Genomic DNA, 17,038 nt, shown 5'->3' with positions numbered 1-17,038 from the left:
CCCCATGACCACGGGGCCGGCCAGCTTCATCCTCTCAACGTGGGTGCTGCCGCGACCCCCCGCGGGCCTCGGGGCCGCCGAGACGTAGCCCGCCACGGCCACGCTCATGCCCACCAGCACCACCATGACGCCCAGCAGCAGCCACACGCCGGGGCCGGAGTCCAGGTGCAGCTTGGTCTGGAGGCTCTCACTCTTCCTCAGGTGTCGGTGGCATGCCGGGAGGCAGAGTGGCGAGGAGCGGGAGGAGCGGGAGGAGGTGGTGGGGCTGCAGGCCGGGCTGGCGGCCGTCATCCTCTGGATTCAGACTGAACAGGAGAGGAAGGGAGAAGAAAAACACACAAGACTCAAACATCAAAGCTTTGAACGCAGAGCGCCGGTGGAAGAGGACTGAAGGGTGGAGGAGGACTGGAGGGTGGAGGGTGGAAGAGGACTGGAGGGTGGAGGAGGACTGGAGGGTGGAAGAAGACTGGAGGGTGGAAGAGGACTGGAGGAGGACTGGAGGGTGGAGTAGGACTGGAGGGTGGAAGAGGACTGGAGGAGGACTGGAGGGTGGAGGAGGACTGGAGGGTGGAGGAGGACCGGAGGAGGACTGGAGGGTGGAGGATGACTGGAGGGTGGAAGAGGACTGGAGGGTGGAGGAGGACTGGAGGGTGGAAGAGGACTGGAGGGTGGAGGACGACTGGAGGGTGGAGGAGGACTGGAGGGTGGAGGAGGACTGGAGGGTGGAGGAGGACTGAGGGTGGAGGAGGACTGAGGGTGGAGGAGAGCAGATAGTTTACACTGCATTGCACACAACAGGAAATAGCGGCTTTTAATAAGACATGTGGCTGAGTTAATGAGATGCCAACGCATCTGCAGCTCCCCAGTGTCTCTGTGGGGCAACAGACTCGTCTCAGCCCCCCCTAACCCCCCCCTACTAACCCCCCCCCCCCCCCCCCCCCCCCCTCCCTCACTGAACTGTTACCACCGTCAATCCCTGACCTGCTCTGGACCTCCTTCACCATCTCAGTCATTGATCTTAACAGGACCCGTAATTCAAGCAAGTGGACAAAACAGGCGATTCAGCAGGACGCAGAGAGATGATGAAGATGATGAATAGCCGTTCAAGTTGGATCTCACATAAGTGCTTCTCCTGACTGCGTCTTTCGCGTTAGAATTCATTCCTGCACGACGGCACTGTTGCTCAGTACAGTAAATCACTTCCTGCTGTTTTTTTTTTTTTTTTTTTTTTTTTTTTTAACGCAGTCTGCTCACAGTCACTGACGGTTACTTGCCTTGTTTTGGACGTAAATCCGAAGCAGAAACTGGCTCCTCGGCATCATCAAAATAAATCCCCCAGAGTTGCGTTATTTCCTCCCACTCCTCCACTTTCATCCGCGGATAATCCAACACTTTTTTCTTTTTTTTAGGTCCCTAATTTCTTCTCAGATTAAGTCGTTTATTCTCTCTCTCTCTCTCTCTCTCTCTCTCTTCCTCTCTCTCTCACCACCATCCTTGGGTTGAATGTCGGTGTGCAGCGCAACACAGCAAGAAATGAGGCATTTCTAGTAAAAAACAGTAAAAGTGGTGCAAAGCTGCTCTGCCTCTCTCTCTGTGTGTCCGCGCTGCTTGTGCGCATTTGCAGGCTGCGTTTCTCAGTGTGTGTGTGTGAGTGTGAATGTGTGTAGAGGAGGGGTCGTGGGAATCTGTGCTTGATCCAGGCCAGTCCCACGATGGGCAGTTTATTTATTCTTTTGCGGATTACTAGCCTGCAAGTGTTTTTTTTTTTTTAGAAGTTCTACCAGACCATATAAAGAAGAACTAAACCCTCTACCCCGCTTTAAAATATAATAACTCCCTTTTACGTACATGCTTGATGGATAGTTATCCACTTTTAAGATTGTCCTTAAAGTTATTTTTACATCCTGCATAGAAAGGCATGCAAAGGAAATGTTGGGTTATTGTACCAGAGTCCAAAAACGTCTGGTATTTCAGGAGAAGTGATCATACACGTCCATCATTTAATGGCGTTACAGCATCATATCAACATCTATCTTCACTGAGCTTCACTTCTATCTCAGGCTTCTGTCATGATTGGCTGGAAACATGGAATACAGGTAGAGAGGCCTTCAGGGTTAGAAAAACAACAGCAACAACAGAAAAACTGATGAAAACCCTGATATTATAACATCTTATTTACATCTTATTTACATCCTATGAATGGCAAAGTGATTGTAAAGATACAGTAATTAATGCACACCTGAGGCTGGTTCTCTCTCCTCACAGTGTTTCCTGCAGGTACTTCCTTCAAAAACATGCATATGGGATTCATTGGTGACTCTAAATTGCCCCTATAGGTGTGAATGTGTATGTGTGATAGACTAGTGAGCTGTCTGTATGGACAAGTGAGAATAGCCTATATGTTTGGAGTTAAACATGTTTGTTAACATACTGTACATCATGTCATAGGTCAGGTTTGTTGGGTTTTTTCACAAGTTGGTTTTTTTTTCCAGTTGGTAAACTGTTGATATGCAAGTTTCTTCTACTGTTTCTGCCCTGAAACTCCCCAAAAATAGTCGGACTCACGAGTCTTGAAGCCACTAGAAAATCAGTGTGAAGCAGTCTGGACTTTGACGAATGCTTCCCACGAAAGAGGACAAACATCTTCTTGTCTTTCGCTCAGACTCTCGACAGAAAACGTGTTCAGATATATTCAAAACTTACCTGGCATTTGTGTCTTGGCGGTGCAAAAACACAACACAATGACCAACAATTTCATCCCAAAATGTGGAGCTCCTGAGCAGATTTATTAACCAATTCTGTTAAGCAATCGACCTGCAGTGTCGAGCCTCTCATTTCAGTCCTTTGTTTACATAGAATGACAGTGTTGGCGAATTGAAGGTCCATCTGGTTGGTCAGACGTCCACCGAGGCCTCCAGTCGGCTGGAACGGAAAACTCAGCAGAGGAGATAGAGAAGAAGTGTTGCAGCTGCGTGATGTTCCCCCGAGCCTGAACGTAACCTGATTGATAGTTTCATGTGTTTGGCCTTGTGAAACATGAACCAGTCGTGTTCCTCGGAGCAGACTGGGTTGTGGGTCAGTGAAACCTGCGACACCCAACTGCTGCCTTAAGTCCTGCTGTTTTCTATAAAATAGAGGTCTTACACATGTTTTGTACCTTTAAATGTAAAACATTTTGTTTCCAAATTCAGTGAATGCTGATTCAATGGCACATTCCATAATAGGTTGAAATGCCTGCAGCCAATTAGGTCACAGATATGACGCAACTCTTTGCCGTTCGTGCAATCTTTGATGTTTGCCGTAATTACATTGATTGTGCTCTCTGTTGCCTAATGAACGTTTAATGGAAGCCACTGGCAGCACAGCATGAAAAATACAGTGGCCATAGTTACTGGTGTTAAAATACTCTTTAAAACAAAAAAAGAGAGAGAAAAGCACAAAACATCAACAAATCAATTTTCCAGACTAGAATATAGGAAAGACAAAAAAAACCCCAAAACTGACTGCAAGGCTTTTGAAAAGCCTTGCAGTAAAGCGCGGCCACGCTTTGTGATTTCCCTGATTAACTTTGAAGTAGACACATTTAGAGCAACGGCTGAGGTGAATTCAACATTTCTGGAGACTGTGGTAACCCCACATGCTGCTGAAGTTCATTATCTCCACACACACGCACAAAATCTCCCAAACATTTATTTCCTGTGTTGAAACGGCGGAGGTCAAACGAGGACAGCAGAGTGTGCATCTCATTTATTTTCGCTCATTCACACGTTCCACCAAACAGCCACAGCCCCCCCAACTCCCTCAGGCAGAATGGCGTACCGTTACCCCTTAAATTACAATACATAAATAAAAGCCGTTTGCATATAAACAGTTGCTGATGTACACATTCAAACTTGCTGAAATACACGCAGATTTACAAAGACACTAACAATGTTTGTTTTGTTTTTTTCTCAAAATCTTGGAACTGAGGCTCTTATTTTATTTTATTTATTTATTTTTTTGCAGTTCGCCATCACCAAGTCCTTTCTTGGAGGCAGATGTCGGGCCTTTGCATAACTAAGCGGGAGTAAACTCTGGTCAGGAACGAGGCCGTCCTTTTGTAGCTGTATAGTATTTACACTGCGAGGCTGTTTGAAACAACAAAATGATCAATATCAACAGAACAACTGAACAGTTGTTATTTAACATTCATATTCATGGGTCGTCATCCCTCCCCCCCCCCTCCTCCTTCTCCCCCCCGGAGAAAAACGGAGGTGGTTCATTGTCTTGTTCCAATCTTAAAAGACTGCCAAGTTTTCTTGTTTCAGCCCTTAAGCCCTGCTCGTAACAAAACAGTCCTCCATCTTGGACGACACACGCAGGATGGCAGCAAATCACATCTGTATTTCTCAAATACAGTCACATTTGCAGGCACGCACTCACACACACAAAGTTTAAACTATCACGGAGTCAACTGGAACTTCAGCCAACTCCAAATCAAACACTCTTTTTGCCCTTTGGGCGTTGTGGAGTGGCCCACTTCCGCCTCCTACAGGAGGAAAAGTGAACGACATAGTGCTTCTGCTTCACTTGGGGGTTTTACCGTTCAAAACCTCTCGATTGTATTTTGCATGTTTAAAAAACAACAACAAAAAAAACCAACAACAACCAAAAACACAAACAGTTTCCCAACACAACCTCATTGGTTCCATCTGCACTAAGCTTCAGCTCCTCCCCTCCACAGATCACAGAAAACAAGAAATGCAACCAAACTTTTAACGCCGAGTCCAATTCATAGCCTGTACAATGTTGAGAAAGCCTGGAAGGTGCATGTAGTTTTGTGTGTGTGTATTGAGTCAGTAAACAAACACAATATAAGTTAAATAATTCCCATGGATGGCATCATGTACGACCCCCCCCCCCCCCCCCCCCCCCCCCCCCCCCCAACCAGCTGGCCATCACGGAGAAGTGAGCTTAAGCGTTAGGGCAGATACAAATGTTCTCGGGCTAATGGCTTCCACTTGTTTTTCCATTGTGTAGCTTCACTCTTGCACGACTCCACACATTGAACTTGTTAGCAAAGTGTCCTCGAATGTCTTTAGTTGATGGAGCTGGAGATCGGAGGGGACTGAGAGAGAGAGAGAAAGGCCCCTGTGGATTCGGGTCTCACTCCTCATCGGCGTTCTTCAACATGAGGATGGAGTTGTAGATCTTCAGGGCGGGCCCCAACTTGATTGACAGGATCTTGACGATGTCCGTTTGTGTGAGTAGCAGGAAGGCCTCGCCATCTATTTGCTGAAGAGAAACATTGTTTTAATTTTTAAAAGAAAGAGCTTATTAGATTTCTGACAATTCATATTTTTGCCATCTTTAAATCTATTTTAACTCCACCACCCCGTTCTTCACGTTGAACTACTTGGAGTGCATTTCCTGGGGTCGAGTAACTCAAACTGAAAAACTGCACAAGTCATCATTAATAGCTTATTTTGTAGTTGATTTATGTGCAGCATCAAACTTCACTGCTGTTTATGTTGTGCGTCTACAAAGAATCAAACCAGATGAGAAACATGAAGAGAGGAAGGTCTGCTTCTCCTCCAGCTGCACCCAGAGCCACATTTTTTTTCTTTGATTTGTTAATGAGATTTAAATGTATGCTTCGAACACCACAAACTGCAAAGCCGGCGCAGTAACAAGGTATCGGAAACATCTGCAACCTGCGACTGGTGGATAAAACATTATCTAACGTGCAGATATTTCAAGTCTGCTTTTCGCCTGAGAACAGACACCAAACGGCGTCGACACGTAAACACTGGACTGATGGAGTCAATACTGATTTATTGCCGCCATCTGTATGTATTAGTGCCGTATGCATCATTTTTGCAGCTTGGAGCAGCAGTGTGATTCACACAGAAAGAGAAGGAGCTGTGTGCTTCCTTCGCTTGTTCTCAAATGCAAAATAAGTGCCTCTCACTCACTTCCTGTGAAGGGAATGAGTGAGAGTTGCTCCGAGGAGTCACCGATAAACAAAGCTGGCAAACGACTTCGTGAAGAAACTTTCCCATCAGCAGCAGCACTAATGATTGGGATTTCTAACAATGCTGATATTTGGGGATCTTTTATATTTGACATGAAAACACTGATCAGACGGAGTTTTACTGACAAAGTTAAAGGTAAACAGGCCGGCGCTGCCAGTAGGCAGCAGGCTTTTCTTGTACCTCTGTTTTGAATGTAGCAGCATGTTCTTTACATCCTGGGAGTCCTTTGACGAAAGCGGCCACCTGGCGAACAAACAAACAAGCCAGAGGGTGTCGATCAGTCAATGTTCATCTGCTAATCAAAATGCGTCACCTGTCTTTATCCAGCCACATTTGTTAAGTTGACGGGCGGAAGAAAAAGCCGAGAGTCTGTCTGCCGAGCGGCAGAAAAGCTCGTCTTGAATATTCATGCGGTGAACAACAGGTTCCCTTCATGTTGGATGAGTGAATGAGGAGTAGGTCTGCTTTTTATGGCCGACATGGTGTGTGTGTGTGTGTGTGTGTGTGTGTGTGTGTGTGTGTGTGTGTGTGTGTGTGTGTGTGTGTGCAGGCATGTCCGACCTCCTCGGCGCTCCAAGTGGCCACTCGCTTGGCCGTCAGCCCCAGGACCTCGGGCAGCAGCTGGCAGTGTTTGTCCCAGCAGAGAGCCACCCGGTGGGGGGGGGAGGCGGAGATGCCAGGGGAGAAGACGGACTCGTGGAGGGCTTGCTGGAGAGAGATGCTGTCTGGGGAGGCTGACGGAAGAAGAGAAGAAGACCCAAGAGGACACGGGCGTCAGTTCTTATGACAGCCGGCGTTCTGACCAAGCTCTCGCCTGCTCACCTTTACCGTCGCAATCTCCTCTTTGACGTAGTGCATTTTCAGGTACTTTGGAACCGGGGCCGTCCTGATTGGAAACAACAACACGCCAGTTCACAAGTTTCTCAACACTCTCCTCTTCCAGTCTGGGGGGGGGGGGGGGGGGGGGGCAGATGTTGGGCAAGCGCCTACCGCTTCGGCCTGGTCCCGTTCTGGCTCTGCTCGCTGGGCGCCACTCAGTGGCTCCGGCTGGCTGTTGCACCCTGGACGCTCAACTTCCACCGCCACCGTTTCCTAGCAACACAGATGACCGTCACTCACACGGCGGGGCCTCCACAAAGCCGTGTGTGAAAAAGTGTTGCTATGGAATGCAGACGTTGCGTTGGGCGGTTCGGGGGCCGACCTGCTCTGGACGTCCTCCGCGCCGTCGGGCTGTTCCGGTGTCGGCGTGGCGAAGTTGGTGTTGGAGTCCAGGCGTCGCCCGCGGGGTTGCGGTGCGCTGAGTGCCAGCGGCCTCTCTCCACTGAGGCGGTCTGGCAGCAAGCCCTCTTTGTTCAGATTGATCTCGGAGTAAGGACAGCTCACCTGACTGGGAGCAGAGGGGACGGTCACCGCGCGCCGCTTCACTCGCCAACGGCGAAGTGAAGCGGCTTAAACATGTGGGGAACGACCATTAATGACTCCACACAGACACACAAGTACTTAAGAAGACAGAGGTACGTTTTATAGTTGTCATGTGCAGAGCTCTTAAGGCTTCGAGGAAGACGGGGGGGGGGGGGGGCATTTTTGAGTGTGGTTGGAAATCAGAATGGAGAATTAATTAGAAACAGAGTACGAGCATAAAGCCGTGTTCTCCTCACGTGTAGTGGGTCCCGTGGCGAGGTCCCCGTATATGTCCAACCCCATTGCATCCTGGGGTAGGACATCCTTGTCCTGGGGGAGTCACGACATCGCTGGAGCCTAAAAATATACAAACAGAGGGGAGTGTGACTAAAACTATGCAAACAAGCGCTGGACCATTTTGAATTAATTATAGCTTTCTCCTAACACAAAATACACAAGTTAAATGGAGGCAGAGACAAAGTGTGCTGACTCATCCGCAACCTGAATACCACGAGGGACGAGGACAGCGCCCCGGGCAGGGTAAATAAAGTGTGTCTCACCGTTAGGGTACTGTAGTGGGTGTCCGGTTTTCTGACACCAGCCCACAGGGTGCAGGTCTGGACAGTCGGTCTCTATCCAGTAGTCGTACTCTGAACTCCAGGCATCAAAGTGGATCTGCAAGAGGAGAGGCGGTTGAAACGAGAGATTTAACACAAAGCTAAGCAAGTAGAAGAAAAACAACAACAACAACATCTTGACGATGGGGGAGACGTCTGGCACCTGCACTCTGTGGTCGTCTGAGTCGGCTATCGTAGCGACACGTATGAGCATCGGGTTCCTTTTATCCACGGCTTCCACTTTCATCCCGAACTGGAAACCGTGTGGAGGTCTCTGCACGCACAGGATCACAAAGCAATCGCACCCGTCGTATGGAGAACATACATTCGTCTACAGAAGTGTGTATGTCATGTGTGTGTGGGTGCATCGCAGTTTGAAAGGCTCAGTGTTTCGTGAGTTTACATTTTACAGTAAAATACCAATTTTTAATATCGGATTCATCTTGTGATTGTAAGACAGCCATGAGCACAAGTTGTACCAACATTATTTCTCATCAACCAATCTTGTATTTGAGGTAATTAGGACTTCAGAAAGGCTAAAAAAATATTTGCAGTTCACGTGGAACAAATGTAAAATATATTGAAGTTTCACTATTTTTGAGATGCACCGGTATAAAACTGGAAACATACAGGTTTGAAAGCTCGAGCTGGAGCCGCCTGCGACCCCGTCTCTTCCAGGTACCTCTCCCAGGAGAAGCTCGGCGGCTCTTTGTACTCTGAGGAGAGGAGATGGAGACCACGGGTGACCACAGGCACTAATATCAGGTCGTCCCTCACATAGAAGGGCCTCAGTTTAAAATCAATCCATCTCCATTGACACAAACATATATTATTAAAAAAGCGAATGAGCTTTTCTTACCAGCGGGAGTCGTCAGCGTGAGCTCATTGTCTTTGCAGTAACCCACAGGATGGATGTACGGACAGCTGGCGTCACACCTTCATCAAAAACAGGTAAATGTGTCAAACACCAGACACACAGCAGCGCCCACCCCCAGTCATTCACATAAAACTGCTACGGATCTCAAGAAAATTCTATATCTGTAAATGTAAAACTCTTGCTCTTACCAGTAATCGTACGTGTCGTCCCAGTTGTCGAAATGAATGAGCAAACGGTTGTCAACAACAGCAGCAATTGTCGCTACACAGATCAACAGAGGGTTCTTCCTGTTGACCGCCTCCAGCTTCATCCCCGCTCGAAAGCCAGATGGAGTCACCGACTGAAGGAACAAACACACACACACACACACACACACACACACACACACACACACACACACACACACACACACACACACACACACACACACACACACACACACACACACACACACACACACACACACACACACACACACACACACACACACACACACGATGACAGTCATAAAAGTTAAAAAGCCATCAGATGGCAGTGCTCCGGTCACACAGAACAGAACAGAACTCACGGTGTTGAGGCTCTTGAAGAGGTGTTTGGGGGCGAGCTGCCCTCTGCAGTTCTTCACATACATGCTCCAGTTAAACTCTCCGTCTTTACAGCCTTACGACAAGACAGAAACCCAAACAGGACGTTGGTGGAAACCCGGCCCCGGACGTTAAAAAGGTGACGGGATGCCTTCGCCGGTGCCGGTCTGCCCCTACCTTTAGGCAACAGTAACTTGTGTCCGTACTTCTCACACCAGCCAGCTGGTTTCAGATCCCACGAGTCGGCGTTGGCCCAGAAGTCATAGCACTCGGGGTAACCGTCAAAGTGGAGCCTGACTCTGTAGCCCAGGATCTGTGGGAGCGGCGGCACTGAGTGAAATGCCTTCGTGTGACAAGCGAAAGATAATAAGACGGGCATGTGGTCGTACCTCCGCAACACTGAGCACGCAGAACAGAGACGGGTGGGCCGGGTCCAGACCCTCCAGTTTCATTCCCACTTTGAAGCTGTTCCTGCTCTGGGGGAACGACTGATGCTGCAAAAGACAAATGAACAGCCGCAGGTGAACCGACTGTGGCTAGACGTCAGGAGGCAGATTAATAGACGAGTGGCTCTTCTTCTGGGCTTTTTACCTCTTTGAAAAGTTTCACAGGCGCAGCGATGGCCTTCTCCTCTTCCAGGTATGCCGGCCAGCTCCACGCTCGTTTCTTACTTGCTGGGGCGGTCACTGGACGGTAAGCGGACATATTGGTCATTAAAGAGAAATAAACACGGCCGCCGGGTGTGAGAGCTGCCAAGTTTCCACAACTATTAGAGAATCGTCTGGAATCTGAAGCTTTGTTGGAAGATTTCATTCAGGTCTTTGGAGACTTTGGATTCAACAGTCTAAAGCACATGGCAGATTGTTGTTTTGAACAATATCTGGACACACGGTAAGATGGGCTGAAGGATTCCGCCAATGACCTCTGTGTTATCAGCAGATTAACGTACCCAGTTTGCTCATCTTGTTTCCTCTCCTTCCTTTGGTAGACCGGGCCTTTTCCTACAGAAAGACAAAGAAGTTGATCAACACGATGGTGCCGAGCACTCTAATGGGCAGCGCCTCTCTCAGGGAGGACCGGCGACGGACGCTGCTCACCTCTGGTTCGTCTTGGTTCTCTTCTTCTTCGTCACCGGAATCCATGTAGATCTTCCTCTTTTTGCGCACGCGCTTTCCCAGCCTCTCGCCCTCCACCGCCTGAGTCTCCCGGGCTTCTCCTGGAGACGACCTTTAAATGAATAAAAACAGGCGGTGAAGCAAAAAACCATGGCAAAGCAGGGAGCTGCAGAGCGGTGACAGGTATGGCGTTTACCTGCCACTGGACGGCTGAGCACAAGCCGAGCTACAGAACTTGCCCTGCAGGAGGGCGTCCCTGGGAACGCGGCCGCCACAGGCCCGACACCTCGACGGCTCCCCATTGGGGCCCGTGTCTGCACTGGAGCCCACTTCCACACTGGGGCCGACTTCCACACTGGGGCCCTCCGTGCTGGGGCCCTCCTCTAAAGACAAGAGCACGGGGCCGGGGGCTGGAGGGGCGGAGGAAGAGGAGGGAGGACTGAAACTGAGGCCGCGCACTATCGCGAAGCATCACGGTGCGTCAAAAATCCAAAACGCCGTCAACCTGAATCATAACATTTAACATGCTGTACCTTTGGCTTGAGACGGGCCTGGCTTGTTCGGATTGGCTGGAGAGGCAGCTGTGCAGGCCTGTGATTGGCTCTCTGGCGGAGGGGTGGGAGTGTGCGACGGCGCTGGGTCCAAGGTCTTGCGCTTGGGCTCGGCCTCCTGACTTTTGACCTCCAGATCTGTGACAATCTCAAGAGTCCCAAACTCGGTCATGCGGAACTGAAAGACAGGAATATGAGTAAGACGTGTTTACTGAGGTTTGTGAATGACTTGGGCAAAAAAAACACACACACAAAAAAAAAACTACTTCAGGAACACTGTTCTATTTCAAAAACCTGAAATATTCAAGAAAATAGCCATGTTCCCAGTTCAAGTCAGAACTGGAAACATGCAAACTGTGTGGTGTTTTTGCATGTTCTCTCTGTACCCGTCTCCTTGACACTCAGGATTCCTCCTGCAGTCTAAAAACGTCTGTGAACTTATTGTTTATTGTCCATGAATGTAAACGTGTGCATGTGTGGGGTCTATTTTTTTGGTTTGTTTTGCTTTTTAGGGGCAATTCGGTCTCCTCTTCTAGTTATTGATTTGTAAACACTCTCACTTGAACGTTTAAGTCTGTGGCCACGTTCCCACTCCATTGTCTTATAGATGGTGGAAACGCTGCTACTGTCATGTGTACCAAGGCCGCAGTAAATTGTTCTTCTGCACATGCGCGAGCAGATAGACAATGGTAGAAATGTTGTCCTCCAGAGAGACATGACTCCCACTCCATTGGTAGACTTGATAGTCATCCACCTTGATCGCCTGCCTATAGAGATATGTGCGTGTACTCCCACTGTTAATGTCTATAACGTACCGTGTGCTGATGTGTGGGCCTGTTTACACTTGGCGGCAGATCAGATCACAAGTGGCATATAAAAAGTCTCCATTGGTGCTCGTCACTTGTGATCTGATCAACCAAAACACACGTCGGTGCCAGTTCTAAACGGGTTTCGTGTGTGGTTGCATTATAAAAACAAACAACAGCAACCACTCGTGGCCCAGCGAGTACATCCTTCTCAGCGTTCCTGCCATTTTTTTTGTGGAAACGGGGGAATCAAATTCAAAACACTGTCGTGCAATGGCAAAACTTTTCTCCGACAAAAACCACATGTTTTTCCCCCTCAAAACAGTTGCCCTTATTTCACACAGAAGCAAACCTCTGCCGTACCCTGATATCACTGCCGGGCAGCGTGGCGATACCGTCCTTCCAATCCAGAGCACCCATCATGTCAAACTCTGCTCCCTGGGAGGGGCCATCATTGGGTGGAGTGTCAGTCATTCCCACTCCGCTGAAACGACCAACCTGCAATAACAAGACGGGACATTCTCCTCAAGACCAAGACATACGGTCGGTAGAAACACATCGGGGACCAGAGGACACGTGTGCCGTGTTGAGTGTGTCTGTGGTAACAACAGTGAGGCCGCTTCATCCACCAAGTGCCTCCCATCAGACATGCAGGTCGACCTGCTCCCGTAAACAGCGCTGCGCAGCATCACCGCTAGATGGCGACCGTGCGCCGGCTCGCAGGGTACACCATGCACTTCGATTTCAGACAAAACAGTCAATAATAATATTGTTTTGCTGGACAACAAACGGGCAAATGCGCGCACAAACGGCCTCATCGGAGCCAACCGCCACCAAGACCATTGACCAGCAGCTGGAAAGATGTGTCAACTTTAAGTTTACCACACAAGTTCATCTTTTCCTTGTTTTAACAGTATCTCCAAAAACCACCCGTTTACCTGGTCACGAGCGCCCGAGGCGGTTGATTGTGCACCAATATTGAGGAGAACACTGTTTTCTCGGCCGACTGTCCAAACTTGGGGGCGTTTTAAGCCGTCTAATAATACGATATAACGTTTTAGTCCTGACGCAGGTTCAACATTGAATTAAGGTGACATTTTCCGTCCGCACCGCGCTCACAACCATTTGAAAAGTGCTCAACAGCCGGGGCCGGTGGCTCCCGGCAGAGTTTGAGTCCGCTCCCCGCATCTCAGTTTTATTCTGCCCATAAATAAAGTGAAAGAGCGCCCATGATTAGCATTCGTCTCGTACAAAATGGCGGAGCATCGGAAGAGGCCACCAACACGCTTAAACTATGTTAATTACTCAAGTTCGCGGCTCAAACAAATCGCGCAAAGCCGCCGCGCGTCGAGCAAAATCGAACGCTCGCGGACGAATTTCCCGGCGGGGTGTTTTCATTCACTCTGCCCGTTTTCCTTCACTTTCCCCTTGTCACGGAATGTCAGCTAGCTAAGGCTGCCGCGGAGCTAGCAGGCGGCTAGCCGCCGCTCCGTCCACTTACACTGGGGGGGATGCTAGGCGGCTAGCCGCGTAGCATTGTGCCTGGATGCAGCCAGCTAAGGACAATCTGTAATAAATAAGTTTCTTGGTTAATAACAGGAGGAAAACGCTCCGGCGAGTGCCCGCAATTCGCAGGAAAAATCGCACCGGCTCGCACTAACGCGGATATACTGTGACGAGCTCCAACGTTGTTTTGCTTGATTATTTTCTGCAATAGAAACTTGAAAAAAAAAAAGAAAAAAGAAAAAACGATTTATTCTCGCCGTTTCAAATCAGAGTGGAAATAATGTGAACTAACCCCGCTGAGCGAAACGAACGTCGGGTTTTTTTCCCCTCCGTTTGCCCCTGTTAACGGCAATTAATGAGTATTTACGCCCCGTATTGTTTGTAAATTGTGGAACTCACCTCGTTTCTGTTTTAACTCTTATTTAGAGCTGGATAGAGTGATGCGCATGCGCGCAAGATGCGCTGCCTGACAACTTTGGGGCTCGGAAAAGTTCACTCCAGTATCGGCGGTCAATACCGGGCCTGCGTGCGCTAACAACACGCCCAAAACTCAGCCCGGAGCCGATATAACAAATGCCACCGGCCGCACCGGGGCTCGGATCCCCCTTTTGCCCCGAAACAGTGTGAAGAAGTGAAGCCCCCCTCCTCTCCGCAGGAGTAGGAGTGTGTATCAATGGAGCGCAGGGACCGCAGTGTCTCCATTGCTGTTGTGGAGGAGCGGCTGCTTCACACTGTTTTGTTTTTTGTTTGTTTTTTTGTTTACCTTCCAGTTTCCGAACACTGTCCCGTCACCAAGTCCCGAACTCCGCCTCGTAGCAAGTGACATTTTCCAATTCGGACCAGTTGAATTGGTTTTGTGTTGCTCAGTGAGTCCGGAGCCGCTTCAGGTCTATCGAAAAAAACAACAACAAACAAACAAATAAACCCCAAAACAAAACATCTGCAGTCATGTTGTCAACCGATTTCTGCGAGATGTATCAATGGAAATAAGAAATGGTCATACACCCGCGTTTTTGCGCCACAATAAGGTGAAACTTCCCATTCCGTGATGTAACAGGAAAGATGCCGGTGGAGAGGAGACGGCGTGCCATCACCTTTCTTTCGCGACACTCCCTCCCTGCGCTTTTTTTTTTTTTTTTTAATGCGCCCATAATATATTTTATCATGACAGCTCGTTATTTCACATCGAATCGGTATCTTACTTATTCTCTGTTGGGGTAGGTTTAAAATTGATTTGCACAAAGCAGACCTGCAGCAGCCAATCCCTCCCACACTGGGTGTTTCTCCTTTATGATAAGGCTGCATGATACTGGCCGTTTCCCATGAAAAAAAAAAAATGCGGGCTTTGGAAACACTCGTTCTCCTTAATTAACCACGCGCTTAACTTCATCTGGACACGAGCTGGTGCATTTGGGGGGAAGTGTGTTTTTTTTTCTTTCTTTCCAGTCAACAAAGGCCATCATCGGAGGTGAAATGAGTTCAGCTCGGCTGTATTAAAAAAAAAAGGAAAAAAAGAAAAAGAAAAGCGGTGCTTGATGGTGTCCTGTGTTTGTCGCTAGATGGCAGAAGGAGTCCAGTTTCTGGGGGATTAGCGGCGTCGTGTAGAGCCCGTCTGCCTCCACCGACACTAACGTATCTCCTGCTGCTGCCACTGCAATATTTGGAAATAATACTAACAGGAAAAAAAAAAAAAAAGAAACCCAGATCAAGCCATGAGATGGCATTCAAAGGCCAAGCGGTCGACTCGAAGGTAAGAGCACGACACAACGTGATAGAGTATATTCTGTAATCTGCAGCGGATTTGGGAATGATAAGCGATCAGATTAAATAATGAGCTGCCTCGTGTTTTCAGGTGTTCTATACAGATATAATCCACTCTGCTGCAGATAGACTTGCTCCTGTCTGTCTGTCCATGTTGTGTTTACGTGGAAAATATGTGCTGCCGGGAGATGGGTTCTAAATAATAACGTCTCCTTACGTTTTCCCCTTCCCTGTATAGACCGTGCTGTTCAACCTGCTCCTCTGTCTGGTTATATTTTACTCTCTTTTCTACATGATTGGGAGCGTGTGCTTTGGTGCCTTCAGGTGAGAGTCCCCCCACACGCATGCGCAAACGCAATAAAGCCACAAGTTCCCCATGAGATTGAATCAAAGTATCAATACATAAACATATTGATTATTAATGCGGTTATCGACCCCAGGACACATGCGTGTTTTTGTCCTTCCTTAGGGACGACAAATGTGATCAGCAAGCATAAATCAGAGCTGTATCTTGTTTTATTTTCATTGTGGTTTGTTTTGATTTTTCTTGTGTAGATTTCTCTTTAGTTGGTTTTCAATGTTGCACAAAGCAACAACGTGACTCTTGCCTGTGAAAAGTGATATATACATGTTCTCCTTCCTATTCAAAAACATCCTTCAGCTCCTTCATTACCTTACAATGCGTCTTTGCGTCAAACCCTAAAAAATGTCAAATATACCAAATGTCAAGACACATGCCAGAGTTAGTTTAATCCTGTTTGTTTTTCTTCATTCAGGTTGAATCACTTTGACGGGCTCATTCCATTCGACTTTAAGACCGAACCTGCCGAGTCCAACTCCAAATACTTGGGTGAACACGCGAGATAAACTTGAAGCAATCAGCCGTGAGTGTACACTTTGTACAGATAAAGTATCTCCTGTCTTCTCCGTGTCTCTCCCAGTCAACCTCCTGTCCTTGGAGCTCACCTACTTCTGTAGCGGGCTGTTGTTTGCCGCGGTGGTGAGGAGGCGGGTTTGGGACTACGCCCTCACTGTCACGCTTCTACATGTCGTGATCACCAGCCTGGGTAAGCAGGACGTTAACAGCAGATCGAATCGTGTGCACGTTTAAAATGACCAAACAACATTGTGAAATGGCTCCTGTTTGCTCCCTGCTCTGCAGTGATGTTGGAGTTTCCCACAGTGTGGCAGTGGTGGCTGGCCTTAGGTAAGACAACCATCATGTGCAACCTATCAATAATTTATCAGCTGCAACTTTTGAACCCTTTTGGTGTTTTTTTTTTCCAATCCATCACTTATCTTTTGTTCTATAGGTAGCGGCTTGTTTCTGATGATTTGCAACGGTCAGCTGATTGCTTACTTTGCATGCCAGAGTGAGCAGACCTACGCGTCCTTCAGCATCTACTGATGAACCGAGGGCGGCCTCGTGTGTCAACGCTTCCATAAAGCAGCCTTGTGAAGTGAGGCAGAACGGGTCAGACCGGATGTCATCGTCCTGCTGTCGCCAGCGGTGGTCATTTTCCTTTTTTTCCCCCCTGCAGTCGCACATGAAGTCAGATTCGGGTCTGATTTGTGTTTCCTTGGTCACAAAGCATCTGGCACCTTGGCGTTTTCATGTGAATGTCATATAGAAGAAGCTTTGCTCAGTTGCTGAAAGGCTTTCAGTGCCTTTTGTTAGCTTTAAATGTAAAAAGCAGTATGGAGATGTAAGAGATGCTTAGTATATTTTTTGCATAGAAAGTGTTAAAAATAAAGTCCTTGAATTATTGTTGTGGCTGTGTGAGGTCTTCTGTTACAGTGACCTGG

At 48.2% G+C, this 17,038-nt stretch overlaps 2 protein-coding genes across 2 annotated transcripts; one reads left to right on the top strand and one right to left on the bottom strand.

The window, feature by feature from the left end:
* Positions 1-3,760: 3,760 nt before the first annotated feature.
* Positions 3,761-12,445, bottom strand: l3mbtl1b (L3MBTL histone methyl-lysine binding protein 1b). The gene is given in 23 exon segments (XM_080500303.1): positions 3,761-5,274; positions 6,195-6,257; positions 6,576-6,748; positions 6,837-6,848; positions 6,851-6,900; positions 7,005-7,039; positions 7,041-7,106; positions 7,212-7,401; positions 7,673-7,772; positions 7,976-8,090; positions 8,196-8,306; positions 8,663-8,748; positions 8,892-8,968; positions 9,098-9,249; positions 9,478-9,569; positions 9,671-9,806; positions 9,883-9,987; positions 10,085-10,179; positions 10,443-10,494; positions 10,591-10,720; positions 10,805-11,018; positions 11,142-11,337; positions 12,329-12,445. Coding segments are annotated over 23 exon segments (2,490 nt in total). The 5' UTR covers positions 12,440-12,445; the 3' UTR covers positions 3,761-5,145.
* A 2,743-nt stretch (positions 12,446-15,188) lies between these two features.
* Positions 15,189-16,640, top strand: LOC308133656 (putative transmembrane protein 244; the record flags this gene model as incomplete). Its single annotated transcript, XM_080501121.1, has 6 exons — positions 15,189-15,221; positions 15,471-15,556; positions 16,009-16,082; positions 16,174-16,299; positions 16,395-16,439; positions 16,546-16,640. 6 exons carry the CDS (start codon positions 15,189-15,191, stop codon positions 16,638-16,640), a joined length of 459 nt encoding a protein of 152 aa, XP_080357247.1.
* Positions 16,641-17,038: the final 398 nt, after the last annotated feature.

This window comes from Blennius ocellaris, assembly GCF_963422515.1.
Source record: "Blennius ocellaris genome assembly, chromosome: 8".
Taxonomy (NCBI): domain Eukaryota; kingdom Metazoa; phylum Chordata; class Actinopteri; order Blenniiformes; family Blenniidae; genus Blennius; species Blennius ocellaris.
The sequence above is the reverse complement of the archived record's forward strand: the minus strand, read 5'-3'. Positions and strand labels throughout refer to the sequence as shown.